Source organism: Dasypus novemcinctus, chromosome 18, assembly GCF_030445035.2.
Source record: "Dasypus novemcinctus isolate mDasNov1 chromosome 18, mDasNov1.1.hap2, whole genome shotgun sequence".
In the NCBI taxonomy this organism is placed as follows: domain Eukaryota; kingdom Metazoa; phylum Chordata; class Mammalia; order Cingulata; family Dasypodidae; genus Dasypus; species Dasypus novemcinctus.
The window spans coordinates 33,214,625-33,235,369 of NC_080690.1; the positions used below are offsets into that span (position 1 = coordinate 33,214,625).

General features: G+C 53.1%; 1 protein-coding gene across 1 annotated transcript in view; it reads right to left on the reverse strand.

Annotated features, from left to right (window-relative positions):
• Positions 1-1,840: 1,840 nt before the first annotated feature.
• Positions 1,841-20,745, reverse strand: part of ADGRG3 (adhesion G protein-coupled receptor G3) — a 29,823-nt gene continuing 10,918 nt past the window's right edge. Inside the window, exons 3-12 of the mRNA XM_058279945.1 lie at positions 16,131-16,269; positions 14,392-14,535; positions 13,489-13,623; positions 12,964-13,003; positions 12,670-12,773; positions 12,411-12,523; positions 9,210-9,490; positions 8,992-9,085; positions 7,240-7,514; positions 1,841-4,707 (exon numbers count right to left, since the gene is read on the reverse strand). Coding sequence (XP_058135928.1) covers positions 4,595-4,707; positions 7,240-7,514; positions 8,992-9,085; positions 9,210-9,490; positions 12,411-12,523; positions 12,670-12,773; positions 12,964-13,003; positions 13,489-13,623; positions 14,392-14,535; positions 16,131-16,269 — 1,438 coding nt within the window. The 3' untranslated portion in view covers positions 1,841-4,594. The remainder of the gene's footprint in view (positions 4,708-7,239; positions 7,515-8,991; positions 9,086-9,209; positions 9,491-12,410; positions 12,524-12,669; positions 12,774-12,963; positions 13,004-13,488; positions 13,624-14,391; positions 14,536-16,130; positions 16,270-20,745) is intronic.

Here is a 20,745-nt window from a genome sequence, read left to right on the forward strand (position 1 = left end):
TTTTAATGGAGAAAGGGGTCCATGAGGCAAAAGTGCCTGAGGGCCCACGGAAGTCATAATTGGCCCTGTGGGGAGCCTGAGAGGTACTGCAGATGTCCTGACATGGTCATACAGTTGCTGTTACTCATGGAAATTTGGGAGGCCTCTCAATGCTCAGTAATGGAAAAGTGATTTGTCTCTGGTTGGGATATTATACAGTCTTGAGAAACGAAGTGTGAGGTATAAATCAGACCGGGACAAAGCTCACGTGAGGCATGATGGTCAGCCTTGCACCATCCCGAGTGCCTGGGTGGGATCTGTGTGGGGCAGGTAGGAAGGGAATAGGCTAAAGGGAAGCAGGTGGGTGGGAGGCTGGTAGAATGGGAGACAGGCTTCATTTCCCATTTTTCCTGTGCAAAACCTCGTGCCTTTTCCGTGTTTATTTACTCCCTTTTCTCCCTATGCCCACGCCCATTGCCTGCCTCCCATAGGCAACCAAGTGGATGCATATTCTTTTCCAAGATGTGTATTGTTTTGAGTGCTGGGGTTTTCCATTTATGCAGATGATACTGTATGATGTTTCTCCTGTGTTTTAACACCATCCGTCCACGTAGCCGTGTGCACGCTGCTGCACACTCCTCAGTGAGGGTCCACACATCCCACATCTCCGCTCACCCAGTGATGGACACCCGGGCTTGCCACCAACTCCCGTCCGCCACAAACAATGCCATCCACATCGTCGGCTGTGGACCTTCTGCACCCTGTCAGGGTGTTTCTTTGGGGTGAAAAGTCAGGTGGCAGTGGAGTGGGCATAGCTCAGTGGTTGAGTGCCAGCTTTGCATGTATGAGGTCCCAGGTTCAATCCCCAGTACCTCCTAAAAGAAGAAAAAAAAGGCAGGGACAGGATTGTTGGGTCAGAGGTAGCAGCAAGGTTTTCTCCAGGCAACATTAGGGATCCTGGACACCCTTGTCCCTGCCAGCAATTGTGATTATCTAGCTTTCTCCTGTTTGCCAGCTTAATAGGGGAACTGTGAGACCTCACTGCCACGTAAATGTGCATTTCTCCAATGACTGGTGATTTTAAGGGTATCTTTATGTGCCAACTTGTCAGGTGTGTCCTCTTCTGAAATTGCCGGTTAAAACCTCTGCCCACTTTTCCCTGTTGGGGAAATGTCCTCGCGTTGCTTTGCAGGGCTTCCAGGTATTAATCTCTGCTTTTAGGTGTTGCTAAAATCACCTCGCATTCTGTCACAGGTGTGCTCACTTAATGGAGCAGAAAGTCTTTATTTGGAAGTAGTCGCATTTAAAAATGTTTGACCAGATGTTTTGTGCTTTTGAGTTTCTGTTTAAGAAGTCTTCATCACCCCTTGGTCACAAAGATATTCTCCTATATTAATTTATAGTTTTGTCTTCCCATTTAAACCTTTAATCTGCCTGAGGTTTGTATGAAGGATTAGTAGGGGTCCTCTTTAATTTCTCTCCAAATAATGATTTGATTTTCCAACACCATCCTCCAGACCATCCCTCCCTTCTGGGCAGGGTCACCCTTGTCGTGTATTAAGTCCCCAGGTGAACGTGGGTCTGTGCTGAGCTCTTCATTCTGTTCCACTGAACTTCTTGCCTATCCCTGCACAGACACTGTGTTGGATTTACCACGATGGCCTTGCAGTGTCTTCATATCTGGAAGTCAAATCTTTTTTCTATGCCCTTTTTTCTTTAAGGTTGACTTAGCTGTAAGAGGACTTTATTTCTCCATGTAAATTTCGCAAGAATCTTTAAAAAATGAAATCAACTAGAATCTTTATTGGGATTGTATTAATAGATTCGTTTGTGAATAATTTACATCTTTCCATATTAGGTTGTCCATCTGAGAGCTTAGAGCAAGTAGGTCTTTTCTGTTCTGTATATTTGTTATATTACAATGAAAATTTTAAAATACTGCAAATGAAGAAATTTGGGCAGAGCAGAGAGAACCAGGCAGGAAACTATGGTGGTGACCAAGACAAAACTCTGGCATAGTCACATCCCATGAGGCCAGGTGGGCCAGGCCAGTGCAGCACCTGGCAGCCAGTACTGAGGAGTTTGCTTGAGACAAGTTGCAGAGGCAGAATTTGGACCAGGCAGCTGGCCTCAGGGTCCCGGCCCTCAAGCTTGGGGCAGTCCCACCTCTAGGTTGCTTTTGTTATCGTTCAATGACGGCAGGGCCCTGTCCATCCACATCCGGTGTATTTTTGCCATAGCCTCTCTTGGATTTAGCACAGAGCTCAGCCTGGCACTAGGAGGCCCTGTCTGCAGTGACCTCAGGCAATGAGGAACCCCAGCCCCTAAGCCCTGCCTGGCCCTGGGGTGCAGAGCTAGCCGGAAAAGGTGAGCGTGCCAACCTTAGCCACACCTCTCCATCTGCCCTCTCCATCTGTGCTAGGGGAACCCGCTGCTCAGTGCTTGTGTTTTCATTGGTGCCACATCCCACTGAGCTTGTCTGGGAGAGCCTAGGGTGTCCCTTGAAGCTCAAGGGCCAGGGGCAACCGGATAATTCTTGAACTCAGGGAATGCTCTGGGAGGAGGAGTCAGCCACCCAGGAGGACCCAGTCCCAGCTTCAGTCCAGCTTGCAGGGTGGCCTAGGGCAGGGGGCTGGCCACACTGTCCCATTTCCTCGTCCCCATGCAGGCCAGCCCACTTGGCAGAGTGGTAGAGAGAATCAGGACCACAACGTTCATCTCTACTCCCCTACTTATTTATTTAAGCCATTTTATTCACACACCATACAGTCCCTCCAACGCGGCAATCAATGTACATGCCTCTTATTTTAGAGTCACGATGTGCTTTATGCAAAGTTTCCTCCTGATTTTCCTTTAAATGGAAACGTGCTCCAGACGAGCTCCTGCCGAGTCAGTGCCAGGGAATTAACTTTTGTCACCTCACTTAATGCTTCTAAGAATCCTGAGAGATGAGGAGGCCTATGACCCTCAGTTAACCCAAGGGGAAATCAAGGCACAGAGAAGTGAGGTGACATCCCCGGGGTCACATGGCTCCTAAGTAGCAGGGCCAGGATTTGAACCCATGCCTGCCAGACGCTGGAGCAGCTATTCTTTCTGGGCACAGGCCACTGACTCAGATCCTGCGGGGCCAGGGGAGCCAGGGCCCTCAGCATGTGAAACAGATGTCTGTGACGATAAGCCCTCAAACCTACCAAACTTGTCCACAAAAACTGATAATGTGGCTCAACTGATGCAATGCCCACACCTCAGAATTTCCCTTCTAGGAACACAGCGGCTTGCACAAAGCGAGAGGCCCTGCCTTCCTGTCGGTTGTCCATTTGCAGGTGGGAGGAGGGAGAAGCAAGAGATTCTGGGAGTGCCGCTCACCCCAGTCCTACAGCAGCCCCCGGCGTGTGGAAGCGGGAGGCAGGCTGGCGACCCACAGCCTCTGAGGCTGTGGACATAAGTCTGGTAATAATAATAACTTCTCACCCGAGGAAGGGGCTTGGCAGTCCACAAAGCACATTGGAAAGGTAGAGCCTTGGGTAGGGAGAGTGAGATTTCCCGTGGCGCTTAGTAAGCTAAGGCTTGGGGTGGGGGGCGTGGAGCCTGAGCCTTGGGGTGGGGGGCCAGGGAGGACCACTGCCCGCCCTCACCCCCAGTTGGGACACACCAAGGAACAGCTGCCTCTGTGCATCTGTCTGTTTTCTCTCCTGTCAGCCTGTCTGTTAATTCTCTCTGCCACGAGCTTTAGGGCCTCTGTCCCTTCTTGTGTTCTGCGGAGCAAATCAGCAGATGATTGCCAGGCACCTGCAAGTGGCACACCCAACCTGGGTCTGGCCAGAGACACTCCTTTGGCTCAGGACCCTGTCAGGCAGGAGCCAAACTCGCCCATTCATTCAGGCCACAAAGATTTATTCAGGGCTTGAAACGTGCTGGGCCGGGAGCCCAGGCTGAAACGCCGAGTGAGGCCACCAAGGTCCCTGCTGGCTAGGAGTGCGGGTCCTGACGGCCACGCGCCCGCTCCGCCCGGCCTCGCCTTCTCCCCAGCCGGCGCCCCTCAGCCCTCCACACTGGAAACACAGCAGCCAAGATGCTCGCCCTCAGGAGACGCCGATCGGAGGGGCTTGCTTGAGTGTCACACCCTGGGCGAGTGGGGTGCAGTGTCCCCCAAGTGGGGCGGGCTCTTCAGTGAGGACAGGCCTGGGGGGACTAGCAGACACTGGGGCAGGCTGGCTGGGAGGGTCGATTCCCCTCCACCCCAAGAGAGACAAACCTTCAGTCCACAGCCCCTCCAGTGCCCGAGGAGATGATGACCCAAGGCAGCCAGAGAGTCAAGTTGTGGGCGCGGTGAGCAAGGGGGAGGAAGTGGAGAGGCTGGGGCCCTTCAAGGGGCTGCGCACACAGCAGACTCCCCTGTTAGGGCTCAGGCCCTTACTGAGACAGAGGGTGGGTGATGGCAGAGAAAGGCTGCTTGGTTATGCAGACAGGAAGTGGGCGTGAGGGCAATGCTCTAGGCTGGGAGCCACCGTGTTGTTCAGGGAAGGAAACAGGCCCAGAGAGAGGCAGGGACCTGCCTGAGGTCACACAGCGAGTTGGAGCTGAGTCCAGAGCCAGGCTCTGGCGTCCATCCAGCCTAGTCGTGAGACATGGTGTGGGACTGGTCGGCTCGGGCAGTGCCAGAGGAGGAGGGCACGGCTCTCTGACTCGGGAAGTAGAGGACGGAGAACCAGCAGAAGATGAAGACACCTGTGAGTGAGGAGAGGGGTCCCTGTGAGCTGGTGTGGGGCCAGCAGGAGTGGGCAGCCTCATGGGGCCTGCCAAGAGGAAAGGGGAAATAGCAGCCATGGTAAAAGTTCAAGGAATTATGAAAAATTTCAGATGCACGTGAAACCTCTTCCTGAAAAAAACAAAACAAAACAGAGAGTAATCTTAGAAATGAAAAATGGAGTCCCTGAAATAAAAAAGCTTAACAGTCAGGATAACTCTAGATGAGATAAATTGTTTGAAACAGGGCTGAGGAGTTAAACTAGATTATAGCACAGAAAGCCGGAGGGGAGGAGAAACACATACATGCATATCTGCAAGTATGTAGGAATACATATAACACACACACACAAAGGAGCAGTTAACGTTAAGAAACATGGATCATAGACTAAGACGTTCCACTCTAACAGTAGTTCCAGAACAAGACAATGGGAGGAACAGATATTTGAAGACATAGCACTGAGAATTGCCCAGAAATGAAAGAAGTGTGAATCCCCAGAGCAAAGTGCTTGTTGATGGCTGAGTGGGTAAATTAAGGCAAATCCACGCTTAGACACATTGCGGTGAAACTACAGAACATTGAACACAAAGAGGTAACTGGTAAGAGCTACCAGAGAGAAAGGATCAATTATCTACTGAGGAAAGCCGCCTGGACGCCCAGCAGACCTCACCAACGCCAGAGGGAATGACACGAAGACGGAGAAAGTTACAGCACGTAAGAAAATATGGGAAGCATAGAAATTCACGGAAAAAAATAGAAACTGAGAGTGTGTTTATAAGAAATTTCTAACTAGAATGCTATACAACAATAAGAATATTGAGGAGAGGTCAGTGGGCGGCAAAGTGTACTGAGGTCTCAGTTACGTTTAGGAGGAAGGTAGAAATACTGAATAACTCAGGCTCAGCTGGAGCTTAACTCGGTAGAGTTAAATATGCACACTTAGATGTGAAGGGTCACCCCTGAAAGCATATAGATATGATCTATAGTTTCAAGGTGTGTCTCCCTCAACCTTTAACCCCTTGGATTTTCTGTACGTGGACTTATGATCCTTCAGCCAGGGACAGCCTGCGATGACCTCCTAGTAAGAGCTTCCACTGCGGGTCACAGCTCCCTGGGCTGCAGGCACTCACCTCTGCACCGCACAGTCATTCATCGGGATCAACCTCTTTCCAGATGACTGAACGAGGGTCAGAGCTGTTGAGTGACTTGCTGGAGTGGTGGGGGAAGCAGGGATTTGAACCCAGGTCTGCCTGGCCCCCAAGCCTGTGCCACCAACCACTGTCACACACGGCCTCATAAGGTGCTGGGACGCAGCCCTGTTCTTGCGGTCTTGCCCCCACTCCATCCATCCAGGCCACCTGGGCCCCCAGGAGCTCCACTGGGCAGGAGCAGGCTGAGCGTCAGCACCCACTTTTCCTCTCTGTTTCCCTGGCAGTCAGGCTGGGACACTGCCTTGACTTGTGTCTGTGAAATGGGAATGTGAGGAGCAAAGAGGGTAGGTGCGGGCAAGGAAACTGGGGTCCAAGCCTGGGCTCCTTCCCGTTGGTTGGGGTCTCCGAGGCAGGTAGCAGACCCATCCATCATTTCCTCCACCAGTCATTTCCCTCCTGCCTGTTCGTGTCACGGGGACATTCACTCACATGACCCGGCCCTCCCGGTCACAGCTGATTGGACCGGGGAGAGACTGAATTTGTCTGTTTTCTAAACTTGGAAGGTCAGGTAGGGTAGAGGCCACCATGTCGGGCAGCCGTTTTGGGGTCATAGGAACTTGGCAGTCACTGGAGGCCGTGGGTAGCAATGGACAAGCAGAGAGAGAAGAGGGAAGGCATCTCCTTAGAGAGAAAAAGACAGGGGAAGCATATTTGGCTCAACTGATAGAGCATCCGCCTACCATATAGGAGGTCCAGGGTTCAAACCCAGGCCTCCTGGCCCGTGTGGTGAGCTGGCCCATGTGCAGTGCTGCCGTGCACAAGGAGTGCCGTGCCATGCAGGGGTGTCCCCCACATAGGGAAGTCCTACCTGCAAGGAGTGCACCCCGCAGGGAGAGCCGCCCTCCGCGAAAAAAGTGCAGCCCACCCAGGAGTGGCGCCTCACACACGGAGAGCTGACACAGCAAGATGATGCAACAAAAAAGAAACACAGGGTGCCGCATGACAAGAATGCAAGTGGACACAGAAGAACACACAGGGAATGGATACAGAGAACAGACAACAGAGGGGAAGGGAAGAAAAATAAATAAAATAAATCTTAAAAAAAAAAAAAAAAAGCTGGCAGGCTACCCTGCTCGAGAGGACGAGGTGGATAGAGTATCTGCTTTGATTTGGGTGGCTTGGCCTCATCCTGCTTCCAGCCAACTGCCTTTCCTGGCCTGGGGTCCTCGAGCGGGCCCTGGATTTTTAAAATCAACACCCTTGACTTGAGCTGGCAGGCCGAGTGGAATCCTCCCTCTTGCAAACCACCCATCCTCCAGCCCCCAGGGCCTCCGGTGCCGCCTCCCCGCCCCGGAGCCTCACCTTGCAGGGAGTTGAGAATTGCGAAGATGTAGACGGTGGACAGGCCCAGGGGCGTGAGGCAGGCCAGCCCCCAGGTCACGCCCAGCAGGCTCGAGAGGCCGAGCACGGTGAGGACGCCCTTCCAGTGCTGCCTGTGCTCCTTGCCCGCGGTGGCGCTCGGCAGCGTGAAGATCTTCCAGGCCACCAGGCCCAGGACCACGGCGCTGAAGAGGAAGGTGAGGAGGAAGTAGCCGTGGACGGTGATGTAGAGGGCAGCTTTGTTCCGGATCCAGCACCTGGGGGAGGCGGGCGCCCGTTGGGACCAGAGGGGCGTCCCCTGCCCGGCAAGCCCCCGGGAGGTCTTCCCCAGCTGCCCCTCCCATCTCCACCCGCCAGGCCCCTGCTCTCCTCCTGGCTAGGGGCCCAAGGCTTGGGTGACTCTTTGGAGACCTTGGCCCCAAAGACATGCTTTGTTTGCCCCACGTTAGGTTGTAAATAACCTGAAGAACAGTCACTATTTAAAAACTGGGGGGAACGGACTTTGGCCCAGTGGTTAGGGCGTCCGTCTACCACATGGGAGGTCCACGGTTCAAACCCCCGGCCTCCTTGACCGGTGTGGAGCTGGCCCATGTGCAGTGCTGATGCGCGCAAGGAGCACCGTGCCACACAGCGGTGTCCCCCACGTAGGGGAGCCCCACGCACAAGGAGTGCACCCTTAAGGAGAGCCGCCCAGCGCGAAGGCAGGAGCAGCCTGCCGAGGAAGGGCGCCACCCACACTTCCCGTGCCACTGACGACAGCAGAAGCGGACAAAGAAACAAGACGCAGCAAAAAGACACAGAGAACAGACAACCGGGGGAGGGGAGGGGAATTAAATAAATAAAAATAAATCTTTAAAAATAAAATAAATAAATAAATAAAATCTGGAAGGTTTTTGGGCATAAATATGCAGATTTCTGCTTCTCTTGTCAAACCCTCCGGCGGCTCTGCCTCCGCCCGTCCTGAAGGACAGAAGCCAGCTGCCCGTTAGACAGTGTGGGGGCGCCAGCTCACGGCAGGCCCCACCCGGCCCCCCTCCACAGCCCCTTTGGTCCTGCGCGCGAGGCCCTGAGGACGGATCTGCTGGCCCCTCCGAGCACAGAGCCACGGGCTCGGGGGCGGCGCCGTGGGAGAGCCCTGGCGCGGGGGTCTGAGGCTCGGCTCAGCTCTGCTCCACTGCTCCAGGGGGCTGCAGGGAGAAAGGCCCTAAAGAGCCTGTCAACCAGCAGCCCTTGCACGGAGGAGGAGACTTGGAAGTCTTGCCCAAGGGCGGGGCTTGCCCAAGGTCAGAGCCAGGCAGGGCCAGAGCCTGAATTGGACCCAGGGCTGTGGCAGGGAGCTGGGCAGGAGCAAGGAAACCCAGCCCAGGGGGCAAGTGGAAGCCGAAATCTGCACGCCCTCCCCTCCCCAAGCTGAGCCCCTGGCCTGAGGGCAGGGTCCCCTTTCCAATTTGCCCAAAGGTGCTATATGGACTAGTGGGAGCCCAGGCAAGAGCACGGCAGCCTGTCTCCCAGTCCAGTTCTCACCCACCCCCCTTCCCAAGCCTCCTCGTTTCAATTCCTCTCTCCAGGTCTCCGTTTACCCCTCCACGCCAGGAGTTGGCTGGATCTGAGGATCCTTCCGGCTTTGACGTACTCCTTCATCCTTCGGCGGGCTCCCTCCACTTCCCACCTCCCTCTGGCCCCACGTGTGAAGCCTGGGCCCGGCGCCACCCCTGCTCCCCTGCCTCCACTCACAGTTCCAGGGTGATCTGATCCTTCGCGTTGCGGATGGTGTAGCGGCCGTAGCTGTTGGCGCTGCCGGTGCTGATGACCATCAGTGCAGGCAGGCCTGGGCGTGAGGGGAGGGGGCATGGTGCTGCTTGCTCAGCCTCGAGCCCCGGCCTGGCTGGCAGCCCCCTCTCTCCCCGTCCCTGGGGGGGCCTGGCTGGAGAAGAAGTCCAGGCAGCACGTACCCCAGCCCAGCAGGCTCGTCCTCAGGAAGTAGTGCCTGAAGTAGGTGTTGAAGACCCTGATGACGAGCAGGTAGAGGTGGAAGGCTTCCAGGCCCATCCAGGTGAAGGTACAGAGCAGGAAGTAGTGGAAGACTGCACCCCGGACCCAGCAGGCAGCCTCTGACGCCTGCCCGTGGCTCTCCACGTTGACGAAGAAGAGGAGATTCAGGAGGAACAGACTGACGCTGAGGGACACGTGGATCTTGGGGGCATCGTCTGACTTGAACCTCTGCCGGTAGAACCTGCAGTGAGAAGGCCCAGTGAGAGGCCCCAGCTCAGGGGGCTCCCAGGATACCCCCCAAGTCCCAGGGCGTCCCGCTGGCCCACGCTCTCCACCCTCACTGCCGGCCCCTGCCAGAGCTTGCAGCTTCCACCCCTGCCCAGCAGCACCCCTGCCCACACCCCTGGGCTAAAGTTCAGGACCCTCATGCGGTCCACGAGCCCCGTGGGGTTCAGGTCCCTCCAGCCTCATCCCTTGGCTCGATGTTTTAGCCAAACGTCGAGCCAGAGTTTGCAATTCCCTGAGTGCATTCTGCGTGTTTACAGCTCCTGGGCTTTGCCGAGCTCTTCCTCTGCTCTCAACGCCTTTCCCTGCTCCCCGCCTTCCCTGCTCTCAACGCCTTTCCCTGCTCCCCGCCTTCCCTGCTTGCTTGACTCCTGCTCTGTCTTTAAAGCTTCCCCTGGGGAAATGGATGTGGCTCGACCAATTGGGCTCCCGGATGCCCAGGGCCTCCTGGTGAGGGCAAGCTGGCCACGCTGCAAGCTGGCCTGCATGGAGTGCCAGCCCATGCGGGAATGCAGCCCCGTGCAGGAGAGCCGCCCTGCATGGGAATGCTGCCCAGTGTGGGAAAGCCGCCCCACGCAGGAGTGCAGGCCAACACAGAGAACTGGTGCAATAGGATGACGCAACAAGAGACACAGAGGAGAGAAAATAAGAAGACATAGCAGAACGGAGCTGAGTTGGTGCAAGAGAGTAATCACTTCTCCCACACTCCAGAAAGTCCCAGGATCGGTTCCCAGAACCGCCTCATGAGAACACAAGCAGACATAGAAGAACACACAGTGAATGGACACAGAGAGCAGAAAACATGGGGATGGGATAAATAAATAAATAATTTTTTTTTTTTTTGGTAAAAGCTTCCCCAGACATTCCTTCTGGGAGGCTGTCTGGGGTGGCCTCCTATGAGGCTGGCTTGGCAGTTTCTCAACAGCAGCATGACTATCTCTCTTCCCCGTATCCCCTAGCCCGGCATTCACGCTGAGTGAGTGGGTGGACAGAAGACTGCATGAGGCCTGGGACATAGTTTGGGTGAGTATCATTACCCTTGCTTGATAGGTGGGAAAATGAGGCCCAGAGAGGGACAGAGACTTTGGCAGAGCCCCCAAGCAGGGCCGGCCCGACGCCGGGCTCCGGATGCCCTGCCCAGGGCTCCTTCCCAGGCTCACCTCCCTCCGCATGGGGGTCACACTCTGCATTCTCAGCAGTAAATCCCAAAGGACTCTCCCCACGGGGACGGGAGCCCAGGGCAGCTTGGAGGGCGCATGAGGGACAACATCCGCCTCACATGAGTTGCCAGGCCCCACCCTTTGGGAGCTGGTGACAATTCCTCCTGCTGCTCCAAGCCCGGCTCACAGGGTCTGCTGTGCAGCCTGCTGGCAAGTCACGCTCAGCTTGCTGGGCACGGGAGCGTGTCCTAGGCCAGGGCTGGGAGGGGTGGGGCAAGGCAGGGACCACTCACACTCAAGTTTCAGTCTGAGACCAAGCAGGAGGGGCTGGAGGGGGCTCTAGCCCAGGACCGAATGGGGAAAGAGACAAAGCGGCACGTGCAGAAGGGCAGCGGGAACACTGCCTGGGAGTCAGGCCACACAAGGCACCTCCTGGAGGCCGGGGACAGGACAGGTTGGGCCGGCTGCTCCCCGCAGGCCGTTCCAGCAGGCAGTTTCCACGATCCCTCAGCCGGGCCCAGGGCCTCTACCATTTCTGCTTGTCCTATACTCACTCCCCTTCTTCTGGAAACAGCCCTGGGATTTCCCTGGGAACACCCTTCCCCCTTCTCAGCCAGGAAGTCTGGAGGGGTGGGTCCTTTGGTAGTGCTGGTCCACGAGCAGGCACGTGGCCTGGCCCGGCCACTTTCTTCCTTCTCTTGCCCACAGCAGTGGGTTCCGTCACGGCACAGGCTCCACATTAGATGAGTAAACTCAGGGCCGGCCTCCACGTGCGGTAAAACTGCCCTTAATCATAGGCACCCACAGGGCCAGCTTCCTGGGTGTGTGGCCTCTGCAGCCACACAGGACCCTGCACTCCGAAGGGCCCTGAGCTTGGTTTAATGCTCTGCTCTCACCTTCCTGAAATTCTTATTAATTCCTGGACATGGAGCCTGGGCTTTTAATTTCTCACTGGGCCCCTCAAACAGTGTAGTCAGTCTGCACACACACACGTGCACACGCATGAATGCAGACACACTCAGACACACACTAATGCATGTAAAGGGTGATGAAAACTGAACAAGATCTGTATTCTAGTTAACAGTACTGGACCAACGTCAATCTCCTGGGTTTGGTGATGGTGCTGCAGTTATGAAAGTTGCCACCACCAGCGAAAGCTGGGAAAAGGTCCATGGGGACTCTGCACTATTTGCAGCTTCTTGTGAATCTGCAATCTTTTAAAATAAAATGTTTATAAAAATCTCCGGTTCTAGGATTTTGTTCAGAAATATTGGGAAAAAGGAGACCTCTTTTATTTCAGCTGGGGTAGCTAAGAAGCCACAGGATAAGCCTGGAGGTTAAAGGGGCCCCCAAGAATGGAAAAGCTGCCTGACAAGACATGAAAGCAAAGCTGTGGGCTACAGAGGGAGGCACCAAGTCCTGGTGACACCTTTTGAGCTCCTAGATCCAGCCTTGCCTGAAGGCAGCCTCCTTGGATTTTCAATGACACAAATCACGCATTCCCCGTTGTGTTTTAAGCTGAACTGAGTTGGGCTGCTGCCACTTACACTTAAAATAGCCCTGCCACGCCTCAAACTCCAACCCCATTTAATAGACAAGGAAGATAGGGTTGGTGGGGGGAGAGCGTAAGGAGCACAGCCAGGGTGCTTCCTGCCCTGCCCTGATGTCTCCCCGGAGAACAGGAGGGAGGTGTGGGGTTGGGACGGGATTACCCACCTCAGGACAAGGTAGAGAACAACCGTGAAGGCCAGAAAGACCATAGAGGTGCCGCAGCCGGCCTGGGAGATGCGCTTTAGGGCTTGCACCGTGGCCTCGTCCAAGACCGGACTCTGTGGGTGACCCCCCCCAACCAGTCCAGTCAGCGGAGGTCAAGCCCACACACCCACAGGCCCCGGGCTGCCAGGCAGCCCCCGCGTCCCACGGGCAGGGGCCGGGGGCCTCCGGCCTGCGGGGGTCCGGGTGGAGCGGGCGTTACCAGCAGCAGGGCGAAGAAGGTCAGGTGGTTGCAGCGGCACACAGTCTCCTCGCCTCGCAGCTCTGTCAGGCAGCCCTCGGAGGCCCAGTCTCCTCCTGTGGGCCCTGGGAGAGGAGGGGAGAAGGAAGGGAGGGGAGGCAGGGGGCGGGGCCTCGGGGGCGGAGCCAGACCCCTCCCTGGGACCCCGTCTGCTCGCAGCCGCCTCACCCCAGAAGGGCTTACCCCAGAAGGGCCTCACCCCAGAAGGGCCTCACCCCAGAAGGGCCTCACCCCAGAAGGGCCTCCAGGCCCTACCTTTAGTCACATCCCAGAACACGCAGTGGAGGGTCATGTTCTGAAACCAGAGGTGGGAAAGGGGCAGGTTGGGAGGGGAGGAGAAGGGGGACGAGGGGAGGGGAGCGTGCGCGGGGCAGGTGGCAAGCGGGTTCACTCCCAGGGGTCACGCGGAACTTTAATAGCGCCATATTGTGGGGCCTGGATCAGCAGGTGAGCGGCGTGGCTGTGGCTGGGGTGGGCAGGTCTGCGTGTGGGTATGCAAGTGCCCTTCGGGGAGCACGGAGGCGGCGGGTGTGCACCACGATGTGCACGCGTGTTGATCTGACAGGTCCTCTGTGCACCTGGTGGGCGCTGGCTGGGGATACTTGGGGCACACGTACACGTGGGTGCAGCCTGGGCATGTGTCTCTGGGCGCATTGATGTGCACGGGCCTCTGGAAGTCTTGTGCATGAACACGGGGAGGGGGCGCCCTGCGCAGAGTCCACTCATATGCCCGGTCGTCCCACCCACGTGACAGCCAGGCCGGGGTGGGGGGGGACTCACCCGGGGCTGACGCCGGTGGGAGAAGGTGATCTCCAAAGGCTCGCTCAGCCCAGTGATCTGCGTGCGGCCCACGCTCAAGCCCACCAGGCGATTGTTCAACACCCTGCCGCCGCCCTCCAGGCTGCCCTGGGGGCCCTGAGGGGGACGAGAAGGCGGAAGGGGCAGGGACCAGGCTGTGGAAGGGCCAGGGGTTTCCTGGGAGCCTCCAGCTCCTGGAGGGCAAAGTCTGCACCAGGGGCAGGGGGCCACGGTGACCTTCCCGCTGCTCCCTGCGGTCTCCTGCTCGGGCTGGGCAGGGCCCTACCTCCCAGGCCCACTGGCCGCAGAGCCGTGCACCTGACAGCTCTCAGCTGCTGGCCTCAGGACACCTCTGCTCCCCTGCCCGGGACACAGGGTCGGAAGAAAGATCGGCCCAGCAACGGAGGACTGGTGGTGCTTCCGGGTGGGTGGGCACATGCCTGCCCCAGGGCTTCACAGGCCTGCCCGGGTTGGATCCACGCATCTAGGGGCACACACTGGGGACACGTCTTTTCAAGGATATGGGCACGCTTGTTTGTGTCAACATGGTCACACGTGGACACCATGATCGTGTGTGCACAGGAATGTAAAAAGATATGCGTGTTTGCACATGCACAGGGTGCAAGGACGCACTTGGGACACAGGCGAGAGTTCAGGGGCGCCCATCATCTGCGCATGTGTGCAGGCTAAGCCTGTAGAACAGGGGTCTGGGATGACCTGGTTGGCAAAACCGCTTGAGAAACACTCCCGACGGGCTCATGGCCATACCTCCTCCATCCGCCCCCTCAGCAAAGACACCAGCGAGGGTGAGCTGGGGCCCGGGGCCCTGGTGAACCTGGCATTTAACTTCCGAGTCGCCCTGAGCCCCCATCAGGGTCTCCTCACCTTGAAGATATTCCCCGGCCCGATGTCCAGGACAGTTATGGCCAGCCGGTCCACAGACCCCTTGTCCCGCAGGGATTTCAGAAGACTCCCGGGAAGCCGGACTCTGTCAGAGGGCTTGTCCTCCTTCTTTATCTGCTTCGGAACCTGCAACCACAGTCGCAACAGCTCCCATCTTTACCCAAGGGTTCGACCCCCCGACACAGGTCCTGCCACTCTCCTAGATGGGGGGGGAAACTGAGGCACACCGTCAGGAGGGGCAGCACCGGAGGACACCAGCTCAGAGGGGCAGAACACCAGGGCCACGTTCCAGCTCTGCCCCTCCTGGGCTGTGAGCCCCGGGCAGGTCACGGCGCACGTGGAGCCTGTTTCCCCATCTGGAGAGTGGCGCTAGCCACATGCCCGCTTGTCCACCTTCAGGCTGAGAGTGCACTGTGAAGAGACGACGCCGGGGGAAGCTCTTGGGTTTCATCAACCAGTCTTCAAGCGTGAGGGAGGATCTGGGGCAGTGTGCTTTTGGCCAGGGTCCTAACAGCCCCTGAGTTTAAACAGGGCTGGAGGGTGATGGAATAAATGGAAAGACAAACAGTCAGAAAAAAGTGACAGTCTTGGAACTCGAGAAGGGAGATACCAGGGACAGACAGAGGACGTCAGAGTCTGTACTGACCGCGAATTCCTCTTTTCCTTCCCCAAACAGCAACAGATGAAAAAAAAAAAGGTTTAGCATGGTCAAAACTTTAAAATAAATTTCTCTGGTAATTACCAAAAAAAAATGTTGTTTTACTCATTCTCTGATCTCACTGATCTCCCTGGGGCTGCAGCCTGATCCCTACCTGGTGCCTGCCTGCGGAACAGGGGCGCTCAAGAGGTGCAGCTGAAGGCCCCAACTGTCTCCTTCCCAGTCTAGACCCTGTGTCAGAGGAACCTGGGGGTGATCCCTGAGGCCAGTGTGTACCCACGCGCAGGGCCCAGCTTCATGCACCACATGATAAAGGGGTGAGAAAGACCCTAGCTCTCTTCAGGCAGACTTAAATCTACCTTGACGATAACCGACCTGCCTTGCTTGAACTCCCACCGTTAGGTCAAGCGGGGCTAGAGATCATTATCAAACTCGCGCTGTGTTGAGTGTTCCCTGTGACTCATCCCATCTCCTCCCCCCAATAAGCTTGAAAGTGGGCAAGGCCATTGTCATTTTACAGATGGGGAAGCCAAGACTCAAAAAGGTTAAGGCATTTGCTCAAGAACACAGTAATTAATCAGGGGCAGAGCTGGGGTTGGAATCTAGACCAATGTAAATCCAGTCTTCCCATTTAACCACTTGGCCAGACTGCTAGGGGTACCCTTTATCTGGTTCCTGGGGTGGACTGTGGAGGAGTCTTAGCGCTCATTTTACCAATGAGGATTTGAGGGCCCAGAGAGAAGAGGGGATTTCCTAGAGGACACCTGGTGGAAAGACCAGAACTGGAACTCAGCTCTCCTGACTCTCAATCCAGTGCTCTTCTGAATGGCTCTGAAGAGCCTAGCACCCTGGCCATAACCTCCTACTAGGATCCACTTTTCCACTTAGCTCACTAGCACCATTAGCAAGGTAGCAGAGCGTGCTGCCAAAATGGGACACGAGAAGGATACGTTTTCATGGGTACCAGGCACAGTCCCTGACTCTCAGAATTCTAAAAAATATGCCTGAAGGAAAGAGGGCTGGGACTAGCCAGCAGGGATGGGGGGGGTGGGGCGCTCTTCACCTCATCGGGGATCAGAGAGAAGTGCAGTTCTTCTGAGATGTCAGTGCTGAAGTCCTGGACCAAAGTCTTCACAAAAGACATATTCACGGTCTTCTCCGAACTGTTCTCCACCAGGAAACTTTCATAGTTCAGCCAGTATCTGCAAGGGGCCAAGCATCGGGGGAGGGGAAGGTGTTGCAGACTGAGTTACCCACTCACCTGGTCCCCAACCCGATGCCCGGGGGAGAGATACCATGGGCCATACTCAGCAGCTCTTTGGATGAGATGTGACCGTGGAAGGCTAAGGGGCAAACCACTGCAGGAGGAAGGGGTGGCTTGGGACAAATCCAGGCTGATGGCCCCTCTGATTATTTTATGCCTTTGTCTTTTTTTATTGTGGTAAAATACACATAATATTTACCATTTTAATCATTTCAAAAGTGTGCAATTCAGTAGCAGTAAGGAGCTTCATAAGGTTGTGCAACCATCACCATCTAGTTCCAGAACTTTTTCATCACCAAAAGGATATCTTGTACCTGCTAGCCGTCATTCCCCATTTCCCCCTGACAACCACTAATCTGCTCTCTGGGTCTAAGGATTTACCTATTCCGAGGATTGCATATATGTGGAGTCACACAATACGTGGCCTTCTGTGTCTGGCTTCTTTCACTTAGCATAAGGTTTTCAAGGTTCACCCATGTTTTAGAATGTAGCATGCAGTAATTCATTCCTTTTTATGGATGAATAATATTCCGTTTTTTGAATAGACCACATTTTGTCATTTGACGGACACTTGGGTGGTTTTCCTTTTTTGGCTATTCCAAATAGTGCTGCTATGAGCATGCCTGTACATGTTTTTAGAACACAGTTCCTTTGAAAGTTCTGCTTTCAATTCTCGGGTATATATCTATGAATGGAATTGCTAGGTCATACGATAATTCTACATTTAATCCTTGAGGAACTGCCAAACTGTTTTCCACAGCAACTGCACCATTTTATGTCTCCATCAGCAAGTGGATAAGGGCTTTAATTTCTCTACATTTTTGCCAACACTTGTTATTTTCTGATTTTTAAAAAACATTGCCAGGGAAGTGGACGTGACTCAACCAGTTGGGAGCCTGCCTACCACACAGGAGCTCCCAGGTATGGGTCCTGGTGCTTCCTAAAAGAAGATGAGCAGACACTGCTCCCAGCACGATGAGCTACAGGCCTGCCCTGCCGCAATGAGCTAGATGAGCTAGATTCCGCTCTTTCCAAAATGAGCAGGAGCCACCAGCCAGCAGCCACCACAGCCCACAGGGAGCAGATGTGGCTCAGGCCATGGGGCACTCCCCTCTCATGTGGGAAGTCCTGGATTCAGTTCCTGGGGCCCCCTGGAGAAGGGCAGGCAAACAATGGAGGAGACAGGTGAGAGAACCATGGGAAGGGAGAGGGATAAATAAAGTAAATAAATAAATCTTAAAAAAAAAGTCACCCTAGTGGGTATGAAGAGGTATTTCATTGTGGTTTTGATTTGCATTTCCCAAATGACCAGTGACGGTATCATCTTTTCATACGCTTTTTGGTCATTTTCATATTTCTTTGGAGAAATACCTCTGAGTATTTTAAGCTGTGGGAAGTTAATTTTGTGACATGACTGAAAACATCAGCACATTTATTGAGTGCTACCTGAACACCAGGAATTCAGCCTCTGAAGATTGGGCATGTATGGAAGCACAGCTAGTGTTGGAACTACGTAGAACACAAAAGTGGATGGGCTTTTTTTTCACATCACAATTTCCTTGCCATCCACTAAAATATTAGGGTACCAGCCTGCAGGTGCTCTCCGTGGTGCTGAAGTCTCACTGCTCACTGGTGCACGTTCCATAAGCCTGGAATCCTGAGAGCTGCCACCCAACCTCGCCCAGTAATTCTGAACAGGTGAGGGCCAAGTTAGTGATGAGAGAGAAGGGGAACAGAAACAGGTAGAACCAGACCAAGGCTGTTGGAAAGGAGTAGCTACAGAGGGCTTAAGTGGGAGACAAAGGGGAGGCTTTTATTTTAACATCAGTTTTGAACAGTCAGTTACCAAGGAAAAGGCTCCAGATGAGATCACAGGCAAATGTTATACAACAGAAAGAATCATCCCTGCAAGTATGTGCAAATGCACTTGAGTGGGGCGGGCAATAAGAACACCAATGAGCTAGAAACAGTGGACAAACCCATTAATTGAGCTACATGCAACTCACCCTAGATTTTATGAGCCTTGTATGAACCTATACAAAGAAGTGTTGTGATTTTGTTACCAAATAAAATAGTGAATTGTATTTTACAATATAGCTTGCTTACTTCATGTACTTTTTAAAATGTCCTCCAATGCATCTTAAGTACTTTCTATTTTCTGTGTATCAGATTCAAGGAGCATAATGTCATGGATATAGTGTGATGTTTTGTAGAATGTCAAGATGATCAAAGGTCTCTGCAGATTATATTATGACAGAGCAGGAGAACTGGCATAACTCTGAGGAGATACTGTGGAGGTATGATGTTGAGTCTGCCAGTAAAAAACTATATATATATATATATATACACACACACACCAAAAAAAAAAAACTAAAAATCAAACAACTGCTTATGGTAGTCCTTGAAACATGGCATGGAGAAAGAGGCATTAGTCACGTAAGAGCCGCATACGAATTGCCAGGGACTGTGGTGATTTTTTCGAGGAAATATACTTCATCTGGAATATCAGAAGCAATTGGACTCATCACCTGATTAAGTTTATGAAAACTGCACAGTAATTCTCCATGATACAGTTGACTTCTGGTGAGTTAAATGGGAATGAGATAGTATCACGACCCTGTTCATTTCAAATCTTTGACGGCAGCATTCATCTCTGCATTTCCTTTACCCCCTTCACTCCTCCCTCCCCCCACCAGGGATGTAGTTTTGCTTCTGGTTTGCTATTTTGTTAGGGATAGCAAGTTCCAGGAATATCCATTTAGTCCTTCAACCAAAATAGCCCTTACCCCATGGGTCAGAGAGCCAGTATGAGGATTCTGCCAGTTTCTTTCTTTCTTTCTTTCTTTTTTTTTTTAAACTTAGCCATACTCCTTTTTTCTTTTTTTAGATTTTTTTTTCTCTCCCCTTCTCCCCCCCCCCCCCCACCCCCAGTTGTCTGCTCTCTGTGTCCATTCACTGTGTGTTCTTCTGTGACTGCTTTTATCCTTAGCAGCAGCACTGGGAAACTGTGTTTCTTTTTGTTGCATCATCTTGTTGTGTCAGCTCTCCGTGTGTGTGGCACCATTCTTGGGCAGGCTGCACTTTCTTTCGCGCTGGTCGGTGCTCCTTATGGGGCGCACTCCTTGCGCCTGGGGCTCCCCTATGTGGGGGACACCCCTGCATGGCAGGGCACTCCTTGCGCGCATCAGCACTGCGCACGGGCCAACTCCACATGGGTCAGGGAGGCCCGGGGTTTGAACCACGGACCTCCCATGTGGTAGGCGGACACCATATCCACTGGGCCAAGTCTGCTTCCCACCAGTTTCTGAGTATGTCTATTCCATAAATAAACCCTCATATTTATGGTTTATTGATTTTTGACAAATGTACCAAGGCAATTCAATGGAGAGAGGTTAGCTTTTTCAACAAATGGTTGGATATCCCAATGCAAAAATAAACTTAGACATTTATCTCATACCATACACACACACACACACACAAAACTTACTAAAAAATAGATGACCTAATTACAAGATCCAAAACTATAACGTTTATAAAAGAAAACAGAAAAATCTTTGTAACCTTGGACTAGGTAAACATATTTTGACACGACACCAAAAACACATGCAAAAAATTTTAACTTGGACTTAAAGACTTTTACTCTTCAAAAGACATCATTAAGGAAATGAAAAGACAAGACACATACTGGGAAAAATATTTGCAAATCATACATCTGATAAAGATATATTTAAAAATTCTTAAAAGTCAACAATAAGAAGACAAAAAAAAAAAACATTGAAAAGTGGAGGAAATTTTGAATAGTCTCACCAAAGAAAAGAAACAGATGGCTAATAAGAACATAAAATTATGTTCAGCAGCACTAGTCATTTGTGATATGCATGTTAAAACCACAATGAAATACTAACACATGCCCACTAGAATAGCTATCACCAAAAAGACTGATATTACAAGCATGTATGGAAACTGGAGCTCTTTTACATTGCTAATGGGCAAGTAAAATGATGCAGCCACATTGAGAAAGAGTTTGGCAGTTTCTTAGAAAGCTCAACATTTACCATAAAACCCAGCAATTCCATTCCTAGGCATCTACTCAAAAGAATAAAAACATATTTCCACACAAAGACTTGCCTCAATGTTGATGGCTGCTGACTGGCCAGGGAGGTAGTTGCTGAAGGTTGGGGTGGCCGTGGCAATTTCTTAAGACAAAAATGAAGGGTGCCACATGGACTGGCTCTTCCTTTCATGAAAGTTTTCTCCTTAGCATGCAATGCTGTTTGATAGCATTTTACCCACAGTAGAACTTCTTTCAGAATTAGAGTCAATCTTCTCAAACCCTGCCGCTGCTTTATCAACTAAGTTTATGTAATATTCTAAGACCTTTGTTGTCCTTTCAGCAATGTTCACAGCATCTTCA